The sequence below is a fragment of the Vipera ursinii genome (assembly GCF_947247035.1).
Source record: "Vipera ursinii genome assembly, chromosome: 1".
Classification (NCBI taxonomy): Eukaryota; Metazoa; Chordata; class Lepidosauria; order Squamata; family Viperidae; genus Vipera; species Vipera ursinii.
In genome coordinates, this window is record NC_139512.1 from 358,337,976 (window position 1) to 358,355,533 (window position 17,558).

At 49.9% G+C, this 17,558-nt stretch overlaps 1 protein-coding gene across 1 annotated transcript; it reads right to left on the reverse strand.

Moving 5' to 3' along the window:
* Positions 1–2,241: 2,241 nt before the first annotated feature.
* On the reverse strand, positions 2,242–14,735 carry LOC310650961 (dehydrogenase/reductase SDR family member 13-like). The gene is made up of 5 exons (XM_083379857.1): positions 14,563–14,735; positions 11,168–11,286; positions 8,165–8,288; positions 7,261–7,572; positions 2,242–3,332 (listed from the first exon to the last, which is right to left on the reverse strand). Exons 1-5 carry the CDS (start codon positions 14,696–14,698, stop codon positions 3,073–3,075), a joined length of 951 nt encoding a protein of 316 aa, XP_083235983.1. The 5' UTR covers positions 14,699–14,735; the 3' UTR covers positions 2,242–3,072.
* Between the last annotated feature and the right edge of the window lie 2,823 nt (positions 14,736–17,558).

The following is a 17,558-nucleotide window of genomic DNA, read 5'->3' on the forward strand; positions in this document are numbered from 1 at the left end:
TATATTGTGTTACTGAATACAAGATTAATGATTTGGTATAAGGCAGACATCTGGGAAAAGTATTAAGAGTTGATAAAAATCTGGGTGGGGTTGTGGAATTTAAAGTGAGTGTTCCAAATTTAGCCAAAACTGGCAAGAAAATGCCCTCAGCCACCTCTGTAAGCTGTGTATCAGAGATCAATCGAATCAATGCTTCAACATGAAAAATCTAACAATTTTCAGAAGAAGATGCAAGCGGCATTACAAGCAATTGAAGAGGCAATCTCCTCCCACAAAGAAGATACAAGGAAAAACCATGAGGAGACAAAAGACAACCTTGATAAAATGAATCAGGAAATTCATAACATAAACTCTCAATTAGAAAGCTTCCGACAGATGGTTACAAAGAATGAACAAAGAATTCAGAAAATAGAAGACAAGCCAGTAGAGACTGATCAAAAGATGGAAGAAATAAAAGATGAAAATCAGAACCTGATGCAGGCAAATAGAGAATTGGAAGATTCAATGGCAGTTTTGGAAATGGAAAAGGCATCTTATTTTTTTTAAGATTTCAAAACGTAACGGAGGACAAAGAAGAGGATCTCGCGGATTTGATGACAGAGCTATCGGCTGAAGCACTGGAACTTGGGAAACAGGAAATGGAAGGAAAGATAGACCAAATATTTCGAGTCAAACTATGCGAGGATAAATAAAGTCCCTAGAGAAGTACATGTTAGATTCATCAAAAGATCTACAAGAGATGAGAATGAGAAGAGAGAGAGAGATGATCCACTGCGATATAAAGATAAGGAAATTGTAGTGCTGAAACAGATCCCTAGGAGGATAAGAGATTCAAGAAGAGAATATCAATTCCTGACCAGAAAATTAATTGAAAAAGAAGTGAAGTTCAGATGGCTGATTTCGGAAGGGATTTTAATTAATTGGCACATGAAAAGATACAGGTTGGACACTACACTCAAGGCAATGGAACTTAATGAGAGATAAAAAGCTTTTTTGGAAGGGGAAAGTCCGGAATTTCATGCAGAGAGAGAAGCAAAAAACTAGGAAGAGATAGTAATAGAAGGAGCAGCCAAACTAAGGAAAGAAACAGAGAACACAAACATAGAAAAATGGGCAAAAGCAAGAGAACGAAGACTGATAAGAACAACTAGGAGAATCAAACCTAAATATAATTGAAGAAGAGGGAGAAGGAAAATGGGTTTCTTTTAATGAATATAAATGGATTGAACTCCCCCGCGAAAAGAAATTTTTTTTTTACACGACTACGAAAATTAAAAATGTGTGCAAGAAACACATATTAAAAGACAATATTACAAACTGTTGGAACAACTGAAAATCTGGAAACTTCACTTCACACTAGCACACAGGTCTGCAACCCGCAGTTCCGGAGCCGCATGCGGCTCTTTCAGCCGTCTCCTGCGGCTCCCAGTCCTCTGCCATGTGCAGTCCAAAAAAAAAAGTGGGACTAAAAAAGTTCAACCAATCAATTCAAATATGCAGGGTAGGTGCATATCTCACCTTGGCTCCACTCTTCAAACCCTGTTCTGCGCATGCGCGCATGTACGCGCATGGGCACACATTTTTTGCGGCTCCCAGTTTTTCCTTTTGTGAGGGAACCGGTTCCGAGTGGCTCTTTCACTGTTTCAGGTTGCTGACCCCTGCACTAGCACAACAAAAGGAGAGAGGAATAGCTTTATATATTAAAGAAACAATGAATCGCAAACAAACTTACGCAGATGAAGAGGGAAGAATGTTAATGGTAGAAATAATGATAAATCAAAAACAGATATTGACAGTAGAAGAATTTTATCAAAAGTTACACAAAAAATAGTGGAATTGGAATATCAAAACATTTATTTAATGGAAGACTTTAATTTAATAGTAGATGGAAAGATGGACTACAGAAGTAGCAAAATAGGGGGGAAAAGGAAGGAATATAATCCCTAAGGTTTTCTTTAAAATGGCACATATGGAATATATGGAGAGAAAAGAATCCAAAAGAACTACAATATACGTTTTACTCAAACAGGCACAAATCATGGTCTAGAACTGATATGATATGTATACCTCCTGAATTAAGCACGATTATACAAGAGATTGAGATAGAAGCCAATATATGGGCAGACCATAATCCGATAAAAATGACTTGGAGAGGAGCTAAGAAAAAAGTAAGACGGTCTTTGTTGTGTACTGGGTTGTTTGCTTGAATGAAGAGACGAGGCGAGTGAGTTCAGGCAGGAACATGCTTTTATTGTAGAGCAGGAACTGAACTGGGAAACAGGGCTGCGATTGCAGCTATTTATACCCTGGCCTCTAGGTGGCGGCCAATAGGTTTAAAGCAACCTATTGCCGCCCTAGAGGCAGCCAATGGCAGCTCCGGAGACAGGTTGTCTGAGGAGCTGGGAGCCGCTAGCCAGCTCCTTGCTTAAGCAACCTTCCAGCATTCAAACTCCCGTGGTATACTCAGCAAAACAAGTCCCAATACATTACAATCTTTGAATCAATCTTTATGGAAAGAGAAAGAATTTATACAAATAGCAACAAAGGAAATGGAATTTTTCTTTAAAATAAAAAAGAAGAGACATCGCTTCAAAATGTGCGGGATACAGCTAAAGCATGCTTTAGAGGTTTGGCTATAACTTACATGGTGAAAAAGAATGAAGAAAAAAATGCAACAACAAACGAAGTTAAAGCAGGATTTTATAAAATTGGAATTGGAACTACAAAGGGATCCACAAAAAGAAAACTCTTAAAAAGCAAATGGAAATAATAAAACACAAATTAAACCTAGCAGAGGCTGAAAAAAAAATGGCCCAACAAATTAAAAGGGCAAAACAAAACTTTTTTGAAAATGCTAATAAACCGGGTAGGTGGACCAAATTGATAACCAAAATCTATTCAGATAAACAAAAAAATCAATTGTCAGAAAAAACAGATCTTCAGATAGTTAAGAAAGTTAAATACCTGGGGATATACTTAACAGCAAGATGTGCAACAATAAAAGTTTGATCCCCCAGTTTAATCAGAAGCCGCTTTCAGCTACCCCAAACTCCGTCTTTGTCCCTTCCCGACTTAAGTGGTCAGTCCCAGCAGCCTCTCGCTGAATTCCCAAAGCTTCGTGGCCATGTGGTCATCGCGGGCCTGTGGCCAGGGTGCTTTTGCGTGGCAGTCCACGAAATACTGCCCGCTCAGCCTCTCAATGCCCTCCTCGGTGGCACAGTAGATGGTGGTCTGGGCACCAGTGTTGCAATCTCGTCTGAACAGCTTCATGAATCCAAACACCCGAAATACCCACCATGGAAAGGAGCGACTAAGTTCAGTTCTAACAGATCCTGAAATCAAAAAAGAGTTGGTTGTGTGAACAGCCTGGGAAGGAAAGAAGCACCTTCTGGGGTGACCCAGGAGGAGGAGGAGGAGGAGGAGATCCTGAATGAACCCTTCACACAACTCTCGTTTCCCATTTGGCAGCCTTGGGGCAACTTCTAAATATTTTTCAGAAGACCCAACACTGCAGAGGGAGTGTTTCTCTGTGTATGTGTGACTGTGTGTGCATTGCATGTGGTGCATTGCACACTTGGATCCAATGCACACCTGACTGGCTAATAGATTCAAATAGATAATATTACATAATGAAGGTCTATCTGCTTAAAATAGTTTGTGTGTTTGTGTCTCTGTGTGGCCACACACAAAAATCCATTGGAATTAGGTGGCTAGTACAAGCAGTCCTCATCTTACCAGTTTGTTTACTGGCTTTTCAAAGATATTCTTTCTCTGTTATTCTGTTTTTGCTTCCATATGGCAGAAAAATAGGTTGCCAATGGTTAGTATCTGCAATCATCAACGGGGGGTAGGAGCAGCTCACCGCCCCCCAGCAATTTCAGAGCCTCAGAGGGCACAGGAGCAAACTTGCCCTTTTTAGGCCACGATAATAACTGGCATTCCAACTGCCAGTTTCCTTTTGACCAGGATGGGCTGTGTTATATACTGGGCTCTTGTGAAACACCACGTGGGTTGCTGGAGCAGCTAACGGCTCTCTAGCAACCCAGAGTACAAGTCTCCTGTGCTGCAATTGGCTATCTCCAGGCAGCAATGATTGATTCAAACCTATTGGCTGCCACCTAGGGGCTAGACTACATATTGCGGCTAGTTGCAGACAATTCCCCAGTACAGTTCCAGCATGAAATAAACAATGAGTTATCCTGTACTCTGCTCCGTGTCTTCATTCCTGTAAAATGAAATCAACCTTTATTGTCAAAGTACAAAAGTACCAAAGAACCCGCTATTTAACAGGCTGGAAGGCGCCAGACGGAGGCGAAGTCTTAGCTCAGCCCTTCTGAACGAACCCTCCTTTGTCCTTTCGTGGATTCTAATAATGCAGGGTGAAAATAATTTGTGCAGTGCACAAATGAAGTGTTCACATTGACTGATGCACTGGCAAGAATGCTCATCTTCTACAGAGGAACAAAAGGAAGTCAACAAAGAGAAAATGAAAACCTGGATCTCTGCCAGCATCACTGTGGATTAATCCATTCGGCTCCTGCCTTCCTACATAAACTATTTTGGTCTGCCCTGAAATCTGCCAGTTCAGGGGTGCCCAGCCTTGGCAACCTTAGGATATGGACTTCAACTCCCAGAATTCCCCAGCCAGCCATGCTCAGAGAGCACCAAGGACCCCAGTTTCCTCCTCCTCCTCCTCACTCCCTTCTAGTACTAATTATGTTACCTGGCTGGGTCATGAAACGTCTGCCAGAATATCACCAAGCTCAGAGAGCACTACAGTAAGGACCCCATAGTCCTCCTCCTCCTCTTCCTCCTCCCCCTCTTCCTCCTCCTCCTTCTCCTCCTCCTCCTCCCTTCTAGCCCTGCTGATGTTCCCTAGTTGGGTCATGAAACGTCTTCAAGAAAACCACCCAGCTCAGAGGGCACCAAGGACCCCACAGTCCTCCTCCTGTTCTTCCTCTTCCTCCTCCTCCTCCTCCTCCTCCTCTGTGCAAACCCCCTCCCCACTAGCCCTGATGATGTTCCCTAGTTGGGTCATGAAACGTCTGCAAGGAAACCACCCAGCTCAGAGAGCACCAATCACCCCACAGTCTCCCCTCTCCACCTCCTCCTCTTGGCAACCCCCTTCTCTCCCAGCAGTGATGATGTTATTTCCATTTTTGTCAGTGTCGAGTTGGCTGTGGTGAGTTGTCCTATTCCAATTTAATCTTGCCAGGGTTCAATTGAAGCCTATTGTCCCCCATCCAGGCCCCCCACAGCCTCCAGGCACTGCTAGAGGGCAGCCAAGCATCCCACGGGTCACAAGAGTGGAGATACAGACCTGACTATCATCAGCATACTGACGATTCCTTAAGCCATGGTGATGGATAATCTCGCCCAGAGGCTTCATGTAGATGCTAAAGAGGAGGGGGAGAGTACGGAGCTCTGCGGTACACCGCAAGATAGCGGCCCAGGGCTGGACTTCTCACTCCCTATCAATACCCACTGGGACCAGCCACGGAGAAAAGAGCTGAACCAGCGCCAGACTCTGCAACAGAGCCCCAGCCGTCTCACTGTAACTGGCCCAAAAGGATACCACAATCCATGGCACCAAAAGCCACAGAGAGGTCAAGGAGAGCAAGGATGGATGCACCACCCATATCCTGCTCTTGCCAGAGGTCATTGACAAGCACTACCAATGCCATTTCTGTCCATAAGGGGTCCAGATAATCCATTTCACCCAAGCCCACCACCTTGTCCCCGACCTTCCCTAAAAAAGGGAAGATTGGAAATCAGACAGAAGTTGTCCAAGCAGGTAGGATCAAGCGATGGTATTTTGAGGAGGGGGGGGGAAATGAGGGTCTCCTTAAAAGTTTCCAGAAATGTCCCCTCCTGAAGTGATATATTAATCACTGCTTGAACTCGCATGCTGGTCACCATCCTGGAGGCTTTTACCATCCAGGAAGGACAAAAATGTAACTGGATCCATAAGGGGAAACTAAAGGACTTCGTACAGTGGAGAGGTTATCCAATAGCAGAAGTGAGATGGATCAACAACATCAGAGCAGAATGTTTAATAAATAGATTTCATGCAAAGTACCTCCAGAAACCACGCCCCCCCTTAAGTAGGAAGCAGAGAAAGAAGAATGGCTTTAATATGTGTTTACTATTTTTCAGGTTCCTGCCAGGTTTTAGGAGGGTCTGCCTGTCAAGTTTGAAGCATGTTTCTGCTAGTCCGACAATTACTTCTCAGCTTGCCAACAAACTTGGGGGGAGGGATAGGGGACCGGAATGCAGACATCAAAAGATCAAAAAAGCAGATCGTGAGAACCAAGGACAGTTCACCAGGTGTCTGGCTAGACCCAGAGACACTTTCTCATAACAATATTTTTCCTCCTAATTGGGCAACGTGACCTGACCAAGAAGGAGGAGGGGGAATTCTATACTTTTACTATATGGGGCTTAGGTGTGGTTTTGCCAGAGCTGATTTTGATTGCATGCGTGCCAAAATGATGTACTTAATAAAGTTTTACATTAAGAGTTCAGAAAGCCTTGAAGGTGTTTACTTGGTTGGGTTCATCAGTCGGAACCTTGACACCGATGATAAATTGATTTTTCCAAGGGCGTTGTAACTTTGAAAGGTTACTAAATGGATGGTTGTAAGTCAAGGGCCACTCAGGGTCTCAATGCCCTCCTTGGTGGCGCACTAGATGGTGGTCTGGGCGCCAGTGTTGCTGGCTTGACAGTCCAAAGCAGCCAAATTAACCAGTGGGGTGGGAGCGAGTCATTTCAGTTTGAACAAATACTAAAAGCAAAGGCTGTGAGGGCAGGGTGGGGATGGAAGGTTGCCTGGATTTTTGGGGGGTGGTGGGAGGTCCCATATTAACTGTTTGCACAGCACCTGTTTCTCCCAGGAATCACGGGCCATTTGGGCAACAGTGATAGTAGTGAGTGGCATTTATGGAGACGAGGAGGAGGAGGAGGAGGACAAAGAGGAGCAAGAGACGGGGGAAAGCCTCATCCCTGCCTTAGGCAGGAGGTCGGACTAGAAGACCTCCAAGGGCCCTTCCCACCCTAAGCTTCTTGGATTCCATCAGCTCCTGGACCCAGAAGGGGGGAGACATCTCCCTCCACAAATGAGCCCGATGGAGGAAACTCGCAGGGTGGCTCTACAGAGTGGGTCGAGGGAGCCCCCAGTGGGAGAGAAATGCTTGGCGGAGCCCCAGCCAGTCCTGGGGGGGGTCTCCATCTGGGGCTTCTTGGAGCCAGACTTCCACTCACCTGGATCAACCGCGTAGCAGGTGACGTTGGTTCCTTCCAGCCGGTTGGTCAGCTCTCGTGCATGGAGAACGTTGGCTAGTTTGCTGTTGGAGTACGATTTTATGACTTGCCACATCCCCTCCGCCGGCTTGTAGATTTTCCGAAAGTCAATCTTCCCAAAGGCATGCATACTCGAGGACAAGATGACGACCCGGCTCGGGGCGCAGCGCTTCAGCCGGTCCAGGAGCAGGTGGGTCAGGAGGAAGTGGGCCAGGTGATTGACCTGGAAGTTCTCATCAAAGCCATCAGTGGTTTGACCAGCCTTAAAGACCCCTGAAAGAAAAATAAGTACAGGTAGTCTTCGCCTTACAACGGGTAACTCTGCGATCATTCAAGGTTACCATGGATGTAATTACCAAATGGCAATTACGACCCGGTTCCAAAGTTCCAGTGGCTCCCCCTTGTGGCCACATGATTGCCTTCTGGGTGCTTAACAGCCAGCCTGCCCTTCACAACATGACAAGCGACCGTGATTTATTACATTTTTGCCCAAAAGGACATTTACTTGCAGTTTTCAGCAAAAACACTTGTAGTGAACAATCGGTTCGTTTAACAACCGCTTCAAAAAAGGTCGTAAAATCATGTTGGTCACAGGGGTGACCTGCTTTACATCCATCACAACATACAACCATAATTGGCAGACTCCATCATGGTCATCAGTCAAGGACTGCATGTAAAGCATCCAGTTTGGTCTAGTGGTTAAGCCACGAAAGCCGGCTGGGTGACTTTGAGCCAATCACCAGGAGACAAGTTCTAGTCCTGCCTTAGGCATTAAAGCCAGCTGGGTGACTCTGCACCTGGAGACCCCCACAATATTCCCACTTCCTCGCCCAGATACCCCGGGGGGGGTCTGTTTGACACCCACCGGCATTGTTGATGAGGATGTCCAGACGGGGCTCCGATTTTAAGAAGGTCTGTGCAAAAGCTCGCACGGAGTTGAGGCTGGCCAGATCCAGGATCATCAGGATCACCTCCGAGTTTCCACTTTCCTGGAAAAGGAGCAAAAGGAATCCTGAGAAGAATTGGGATCGGGTGTGGCTTCAAAGGCTGATCCCAGTTTACTCGCCTTCTACATATCTCTGTTCACCTCCTGACAATTAGTCTGGGTCAGACATGACAAACACAAGGCCTGCAGGCCAGATCCGGCGCATTAGGAGCCCAGATTTGGACAACCCTTCGCCGCCCTCCACCCCACCCATGGCGGCTTCGGCTAATGGGAAGAGCAGGGAGCCCCCATGCCCAAGACGTAGTGGGGACTGTGCAGCCCGCTCAGCACAGGTGGGTCTGAGTGCAGCAACTTCCGGGCCATCCCTCCAAGCAGCAGACAGAGGCAGGGGCATGGGGGGAGGCACGTGACCCAGCCTGGTGGACACGCCAGGTGATTGGAAGGCCACCCACATGGCCTGAGAGGGATGGTGAGGCTTCTCCAGTGGATCAGGCCCTGGCTCCCACCCTGGTCACAACCTACTTCACTGGAGACCCCTGGATACCCCCCCAGCCCCACCCGGCCCCCACATGCGCCTCCTGGTGTAAGCAATGTTGAGCTGCCAATGCCCAACCCAGCCACGCAGTGGCGTAGCGTGGGTGGTCAGCACCCGGAGCAAGGCAAGTAATTTGCGCCCCCTAACCCGTGGATTTTAGCACTCGAGTCTGCCGCAGGGAGCCCCGCATCCTGGGCGTCCGCCGCACCCCCCCACCCACACCTCCCCCGGGAAAAGGGGGAAGGTCCGGCATCCCCTCCCTCACGTGCGGCAGAAGCGCCGGGACCCGAGGCTGTGCCAGGAGGCGGGCGGCGCAGCGGAGGATATACAGAACATTCAAATAGAAGGAAAATATGTGCATCAATAAGACAAAACCAGATTTACATATATTATTCCCCTCCACTTGAATATTCATAAATATATTGGAGCAATATTACCTTCCTTCCCTTACGAAGTAGGCCCAAAATTTATGAAGTTCTACTTCTATTTACAACCAATTTGACCTTAATCTACTTGGTAGATAGAGAGGCAAAGTAGTTAACAGGTGAACCAACAGCAAAGTTAAAATGTCAAAGCACTTTGTTAATAATCTATATTCTATTTTACTTCTATAAAGCCTCAAACAGCTTCTTATTTACAGTAAGTTACACAGTGCCTGCTCATTTCTGTATCTGTCAACTGCCCCACTCTGATAGTCAACAAGAGAAACTCCTGGGTTTATTTTTTCCTCCAAGAGAATACGGTACTGAAAAGCCATGTGGGTACAGAAGTGGGAAATCCAGTTCTAACATTTTGCTTGTAAAAGTCATAAAACAAATTCCTCCTTTCTTCCCTGGATCTCCCACTGTCCTTTCAACATCAATCAGTTGCATTTGAGTTGTTTTGAGAACGATCTCAGAGAAGTGGAGGCAATTAGAGCTCCCAGACCTGTCACTTGACCTAAAATTATTTTATTTCCTCCGAACATGGGAACGGGGGTGCCCAACCTTCTAGGAAACACCAGGATCTCCCAGGCGGGGAGCTGGGCTGCGCCAAGAGGTGGGGCTGCGGGGCAGGAGGCGGTCTTGGGGGAAGGATCTGAAGGGGATCGGAGAGCCGTTCGTGGAAGCCGCAACCCAGGAGGAGGAGAAGCGAAGGCGCAGCGCTTCCCACGGAGCAGAAAAACTCGCGAGGAAAGGCGGAGACTCGGAAGGGGAGGGGGCGCAATTGGGGGAAACCCACCTGGCTCTCCCAGGAATCCCTCCTCCCCTTCCCGCCCCTCCTATTCCCTCCCCCTCTCGCGGCGTCCTTGCCCACCTGGCGCCCCTCCCCCGCCACAGGAATCCCTCCTCCCCTTCCCCCCCAGGGATTCCCCCTCCTGATTGCCCTCCCCCTCTCGGAGCCTCCTTGCCCACCTGGCGCCCCTCCCCCACCAGGGGAACCTCCGCAGCCCTGGCGTAAGAGGCGTCGAGAGACCAGGAAGGGGAGATGGAGGGGCAGGAAGCTGGATTCCCAGCCCCCCTTTCTCCTCTCTAGGCGCAAAAACTCTGCGCTTAACTCCTCCACTGAAGTGCTGCGGGGAGGGGGCGACTGGGGCGCCGCCGAGCAATGCTAAAGTGCTCCAAGCGGGAACAGCAAAGGACCGTCACCCTTCATGCAAAGCCCCAAGACCAAAAACTAGGATCCAGATTGAAAAGGAAAGTTGTGTGTGCCAATCTGCACCTCTAAATGCAAATTAGGAATTCGTCGCCGAGCGCGCCCCCCCAGATGTTGCGCCCGGTGCGGCCGACCCCCCTGCACCCCCCACGCTACGCCACTGCAGCCACGCCCACCCCAGCCATGCCCAACCAGTCAGCCACAGCCATCCCAACACACACACACACACACACACACACACACACACACGAGGGCAACCACAATGATGACACAGCCCTCAATGAAATTGAGTGACACCCCTGCTCTGGGTGGTGTGTAATAAAACAATCCAGGTAATCCTCAACTTGCAACGATGCAAAATTCCAATGCCACTGAAAAAAGCTATTTACAACCAGTCCTCACACTTTCGACCAGTGCTGCATCCCCAGAGGTCACGTGATCAGAATTTGGAACATCGGTCTCATTATGACTCTTATGGCACCATATTACGGATATTTTATTGTGGTTTTTACCCCAACTTAATATTTATCTCGCCTTTTGTACTTTTCACCTATTTGATATACACGTATTCATTGATTTATTTAAATCTAGGTTTGTGTTTGTATGCACAATGTGTTTTATCTGTGTTGCATATCAGGGATTCCATGATGTGTGTAGACGTCATGCGCTTTATAAATGAATAAAAACCATCAGGAAAAGACCTGAGTGCTGAAGAACGGAAGGAAGGAGAGACCCGCACGGCAGGCACTTACCCGTCTGATGTCGCACACAGCCGATTCTCCTCTTGCTTTGTCGCGGCAGGCCAGAATGACACGGGCGCCTCTCCGGGCCAGATCCAGCGCTGTGGCCTTCCCGATCCCAGTATTTCCACCTAGGAAAGGATTCACTGAGATCAGCCAGCCTTTGCTGGTGTCATGTGGTGCAGGTAACAGGAAAGGGGAAACTAAAAAAATTGGACAACAGGAAAGGCAAAACTAAACCTGAAGAACGGGAAAGAACCTATTGTTCTAAGAAACCATAAAATAACCCAGAACCTGAAAACAAGCTAACGAACCATGCTCAACAGACTATTCGATATTAGCTGACACTCCTTGTATATATAATCTGCTAATTATAATGGCTAGATGAATCAAAAGTTGGAATTAAGATTGCCGGAAGAAATATCAACAACCTAAGATATGCAGATGATACCTTTTCCTAATGGCAGAAAGTGAAGAAGAACTAAAGAGCCTCTTGTTGCGGGTGAAGAAGGAGAGTTCAAAAGTTGGGTTGAAACTTAACATTAAGAAAACCAAGATCATGGCATCCGGCCCGCTCAATTCCTGGCAAATAGATGGGGAAGAAATGGAGGTAGTGACAGATTTTATTTTCCTGGGCTCCAAGATCACCGCAGATGGGGACTGTAGCCGAGAAATTAAAAGACGCTTGCTCCTGGGGAGGAAAGCCGTGGCAAATCTAGACAGCACACTAAAAAGCAGAGACATCACCCTTTCAAGAAAAGTGCCTATAGTCAAGGCTATGGTCTTTCCAGTTGCAATGTATGGCAGTGAAAGCTGGACCATAAGAAAGGCTGAGCGCCAAAGAATGGAGGCCTTTGAACTCTGGTGCTGGAGAAGACTCCTGCGAGTCCCTTGGACTGCAAGGCGATCAAACCAGTCAGTCCTAGAGGAGATCCACCCTGACTGCTCTTTGGAAGGCCAGATCCTGAAGCTGAAACTCAAATCCTTTGGCCACCTCATGAGAAGAAGGAAGGACTCACTGGAGAAGAGCCTCATGCTGGGAAAGGTGGAGGGCAAGAGAAGAAGGGGACGACAGAGAAGGAGGTGGCTGGATGGAGTCACTGAAGCGGTAGGCGTGAGCTTAAATGGACTCCAGAAGATGGTAGAGGACAGGAAGGCCTGGAGGAATGTTGTCCATGGGGTCGCGATGGGTCGGACACGACTTCGCAGCTAACAACAACAACAACAATTATAATGCACATGCAATGTATGATTTAATGTATTCGAGGAGGGTAGCAGGAAATATGTAGAAGGCGGTCAGAGAAAATGTAACCTCAGAGTACCTCAGCCAATGGGGAATGAGGAGGGATGGGCGGCCAGTGCAAGGAATGCATAAAGATGTGGATTTGAGATGATAAACTTTGGAGAAAACCAAGCTGCGATAGCTTCTCTCCCAGTGTGCCAGCCAACAAGAAAAAGGAAAAAGGTATTCACATTCTGGAACAGACATAGATGTATTTTAGCTTAAGAAGGACGTGTTTTTCAAGTAGTCTATTATTTCTTTTTTTTTCTTCTCTTTTTTGTTTTAAGATATGAGAAATGTAAAAGTGTTGGGATGGCTTGTATGAGGAAAAAGACTTAAATAGATAAAGGTAAAGGTTCCCCCGCACATGCGTGCTAGTCGTTTCTGACTCTAGGTGCAGTCGCTCTCAGCGCCAGGAAGTTTCAATCATCTCATTGTCTTGGCGTCCTTCTGCAGGAACGCTGAACGGGCCATCCTACTTGCTAAGCTTCCCAGCTCCCCCGTCTCTCTCTCTTTTTTTTTAATTGAAAAGTTTTACAATACATTTTTTAAAAAGACAAAACCCCTCCCAACCCCCTCCCCTCTCCCCAACCCTCCCCAACACCTCCCTCCCCTCCCCCTCCCCAACTTCCCAGAGCTCAATACAGGGTATAAAAATACAAACAATCATAGTCTACCTTATGCAAACAACAATAAGATATTCAATCTATTGCACTTTAACTCTTATAAAATAACTACAAGCAATTTAAATATCACATCGATACTTATTCAAATGCTAAATGAAACTTTTTAGTCCCATATTTATTCTGGATATAATCAATCCATCTTCTCCACTCCACAATGTATCTCTGTTGCGACTGGTCTTTCAGGTACGCTGAAATCTTTGCCATTTCCGCCAGGTTGGAGACTTTTAAAGTCCATTCTTCTATAGATCACAATGGGCGACTTTGGGCCCATCCCCAGGAGACGGTGAGTTCTGGTCCCCCGCCTAGCCCGGCTTTGACACCTAAGGCAGGACTGGAACTCTGTCCTGGGGCTTTCAGCAGGAGACCAGACTTTCCTGCTTCTGGTGCAGTCGCTCTCAGCGTCAGGAATTGTTTCAATCATCTTGGCGTCCTTCTGCAGGAACGCTGAACGGGCCGTCCTACTTGCTAACCTTCCCAGCTCCCCCGTCTCTCCTGCAGGGCTGAACTGCCCCCAAAGCCTCCTGCTTTCTTCTCTGCATTGCTCCCGGCTTCTCTCCATCCTGCTGGGGGGGGGACTGGATCTTGGGGGGGGTGCAGAGCGGAAGCAGAGATTAAGAAAAGGGACTCTTGTCTCCACACCAAGCGAGTCCGGCAGAGCCTGAAAATCCGGTTTCCAGCCGCCTCCTATCCCAGCCAGCCAGCAACAACATCTGTGTAGCCAGGCAAAGAGCAGCCGTGGACTGACAGGAGAAAACTCTCCAATCACTGGGGGGCTGCCATAGAGAAAGGGGGGGGGGTCCACCTGTTCTCCAAAGCGCCGGAAGGCCGGACAAGAAGCAACCTTAGAACTAAGGAGGAATTTCCTGACAGTGAGAACAATTAACCAGGGGAACTCCTTGCCTCCAGATGTTGTGGCTGCTCCATCGCTGGAGCTTTTCAGGAAGACAGAAGACAGTCAAGAGACTCCTGCTTGAGCAGGGGGTTGGACTAGAAGACCTCCAAGGTCCCTTCCGGCTCCGTTAATCTGTTCGGCCTCCCGAAGTCTGGCCACCCCTGGACTTTCTCCCCTGCGCCCCTCCGGCGACTGCCCGGCGAAGACCTCCAAGGTCCCTTCCGGCTCCGTTAATCTGTTCGGCCTCCCGAAGTCTGGCCACCCCTGGACTTTCTCCCCTGCGCCCCTCCGGCGACTGCCCGGCTCTTCCCCGTCCCCTCCTCTCGGCCTCGGGAAGGGGGGGGTCTCAAGGGGCGAGGCAGCCCCCGGGGACGGCTGGTCTCTGCGGACCCTCCCGGTTCCCCTCCCCCCTTTGGGGTCTCACCTGCTTTATTCCAAAGGGGCTTTTTTGGCCGGACTTTCTCGCTTTCCTTAATGTCAACCCCCCCACCCCAACCTCGACGCCCCCCCCCGCCTGGGATGGGAGCGCAGCAGCCCCCGGAGCTACCTGTGATGAGAACCGTCTTGCCCCGCAGGCTGACCGCGTTCCGGCACCGGGTGGCCAAAGCCAAGTTGTAGTAGAGCAGCGCGCAGAGCCCCAGCAGCCCCGCCGCGCCCGCCGCCAGCCCCGCCGCCGCCTCCATGGCCCGCTCGCCCGCCCGGCCCCGCTCCCTTGCCCCGCAGCCCGGGAGCGTTTGGACTTTACCGGGACGGCCCCCGCCCTGGCCCGCCTCCCGCTCCTCCCCCGTGGGAAATCCGCCCTCTCCCCTCCCATCTTGGGTTAGGAAGGGAGGAAGGAAGGAAATGGGAATGAGGGAGGAAAGGAGGGAGGAGATGGGAGGTAGGAAGTCAGGAAGGAAATGGGAGGGAGGAAGGAAAGGAGGAGATGGCAGGGAGGGAAGGAGGAAGGAAGGAAATGGGAGGGAGGGAGGAAGTCAGGAAGGAAATGGGAGGGAGGGAGGGAGGAAGGAAATGGGAGGGAGGGAGGAAGGAACCAAGGAGAAGGAGGGGAGGGAGGAAGGAAGGAAATGGGAGGGAGAGAGGGTGGAACAAAGGAGAAGGAGGGGAGGGAGGAAGGAAGGAAATAGGAGGGAGAGAGGGAGGAACAAAGGAGAAGGAGGGGAGGGAGGGAGGAAGGAAATGGGAAAGAGGGAGGAACCAAGGAGAAGGAGGGGAGGGAAGAAGGAAGGAAATGGGAGGGTGAGAGGGAGGAACCAAGGAGAAGGAGGGGAGGGAAGAAGGAAGGAAATGGGTGGGAGACAGGGAGGAACCAAGGAGAAGGAGGGGAGGGAAGGAAATGGGAGGGCGAGAGGGAGAAACCAAGGAGAAGAAGGGGAGGGAACAAGGAAGGAAATGGGAGACAGGGAGGAACCAAGGAGAAGGAGGGGAGGGAGGAAGGAAGGAAATGGGAGGGAGGGAGGCAGGAACCAAGGAGAAGGAAGGAAGGAAATGGGAGGGCGAGAGGGAGGAACCAAGGAGAAGGAGGGAAGAAGGAAGGAAATGGGAGGGAGGGAGGCAGGAACAAAGGAGAAGGAAGGAAATGGGAGGGAGAGAGGGAGGAACCAAGGAGAAGGAGGGGAGGGAGGAAGGAAGGAAATGGGAGGGAGAGAGGGTGGAACCAAGGAGAAGGAGATGGGAGGAGGAAGTCGGGAAGGAAATGGGAGGGAGGAAAGAAGAAAGGAGATGGGAGGGAGGTAGGAAGTCAGGAAGGAAATGGGAGGGAGGAAGGAAAGGAGGAGATGGCAGGGAGGGAGGGAGGAAGGAAGGAAATGGGAGGGAGGGAGGAAGTCAGGAAGGAAATGGGAGGGAGGGAGGGAGGAAGGAAATGGGAGGGAGAGAGGGAGGAACCACGGAGAAGGAGGGGAGGGAGGAAGGAAGGAAATGGGAGGGAGAGAGGAAGGGAGCAAGGAGAAGGAGGGGAGGGAGGAAGGAAGGAAATGGGAGGGAGAGAGGAAGGGACCAAGGAGAAGGAGGGGAGGGAGGAAGGAAGGAAATGGGAGGGAGAGAGGGAGGAACCAAGGAGAAGGAGGGGAGGGAGGAAGGAAGGAAATTTGAGGGAGAGAGGGAGGAACCAAGGAGAAGGAGGGGAGGGAGGAAGGAAGGAAATGGGAGGGAGAGAGGAAGGGACCAAGGAGAAGGAGGGGAGGGAGGAAGGAAGGAAATGGGAGGGAGAGAGGAAGGGAGCAAGGGGAAGGAGGGGAGGGAGGAAGGAAGGAAATGGAGGGAGAGAGGAAGGGACCAAAGAGAAGGAGGGGAGGGAGGAAGGAAGGAAATGGGAGGGAGAGAGGGAGGAACCAAGGAGAAGGAGGGGAGGGAAGAAGGAAGGAAATGGGAGGGCGACAGGGAGGAACAAAGGAGAAGGAGGGGAGGGAAGAATGAAGGAAATGGGAGGGCAAGAGGGAGGAACCAAGGAGAAGGAGGGGAGGGAAGAAGGAAGGAAATGGGAGGGAGGGAGGAACCAAGGAGAAGGAGGAGAGGGAAGAAGGAAGGAAATGGGAGGGAGGGAGGGAGGGAGGAACCAAGGAGAAGGAGAGGAGGGAAAAAGGAAGGAAATGGGAGGGAGAGAGGGAGGAACCATGGAGAAGGAGGGGAGGGAGGAATGAAGGAAATGGGAGGGAGGGATGAAGGAACCAAGGAGAAGGAGGGGAGGGAACAAGGAAGGAAATGGGAGTGAGAGAGGGAGGAACCAAGGAGAAGGAGGGGAGGTAAGAAGGAAGGAAATGGGAGGGAGGGAGGCAGCAACCAAGGAGAAGGAAGGAAGGAAATGGGAGGGAGAGAGGTAGGAACCAAGGAGAAGGAGGGGAGGGAAGAAGGAAGGAAATGGGAGGGAGGGAGGGAGGAACCAAGGAGAAGGAGAGGAGGGAAGAAGGAAGGAAATGGGAGGGATGGAGGAAGGAACCAAGGAGAAGGAGGGGAGGGAACAAGGAAGGAAATGGGAGGGAGAGAGGGAGGAACAAAGGAGAAGGAGGGGAGGGAGGAAGGAAGGAAGGAAATGGGAGGGCGAGAGGGAGGAACCAAGGAGAAGGAGGGGAGGGAAGAAGGAAGGAAATGGGAGGAGAGAGAGGAGGAACCAAGGAGAAGGAGGGGAGGGAGGAAGGAAGGAAATGGGAGGGAGAGAGGAAGGGAGCAAGGAGAAGGAGGGGAGGAAGGAAGGAATTGGGAGGGAGAGAGGAAGGGACCAAGGAGAAGGAGGGGAGGGAGGAAGGAAGGAAATTGGAGGGAGGGAGGAACCAAGCAGAAGGAGGGGAGGGAAGAAGGAAGGAAATGGGAGGCGAGAGGGAGGAACCAAGGAGAAGGAGGGGAGGGAGGATGGAAGGAAATGGGAGGGAGAGAGGGAGGAACCAAGGGGAAGGAGGGGAGGGAGGAAGGAAGGAAATGGGAGGGAGAGAGGGAGGAACCAAGGAGAAGGAGGGGAGGGAGGAAGGAAGGAAATGAGAGGGAGAGAGGGGTGGAACCAAGGAGAAGAAGGAGGAAGGAAGGAAATGGGAGGGAGAGAGGAAGGAA

Excerpts from the sequence above, each read along its gene's own strand:
- LOC310650961 (XM_083379857.1), bottom strand. The coding sequence starts at position 14,698 with ATGGAGGCGGCGGCGGGGCTGGCGGCGGGCGCGGCGGGGCTGCTGGGG. Across the intron at positions 11,287-14,562 it reads CAAGACGGTTCTCATCACAG|GTGGAAATACTGGGATCGGG; the intron begins GTAGCTCCGGGG and ends ATCCTTTCCTAG. Across the intron at positions 3,333-7,260 it reads CTGCTACGCGGTTGATCCAG|GATCTGTTAGAACTGAACTT; the intron begins GTGAGTGGAAGT and ends TTTTGATTTCAG.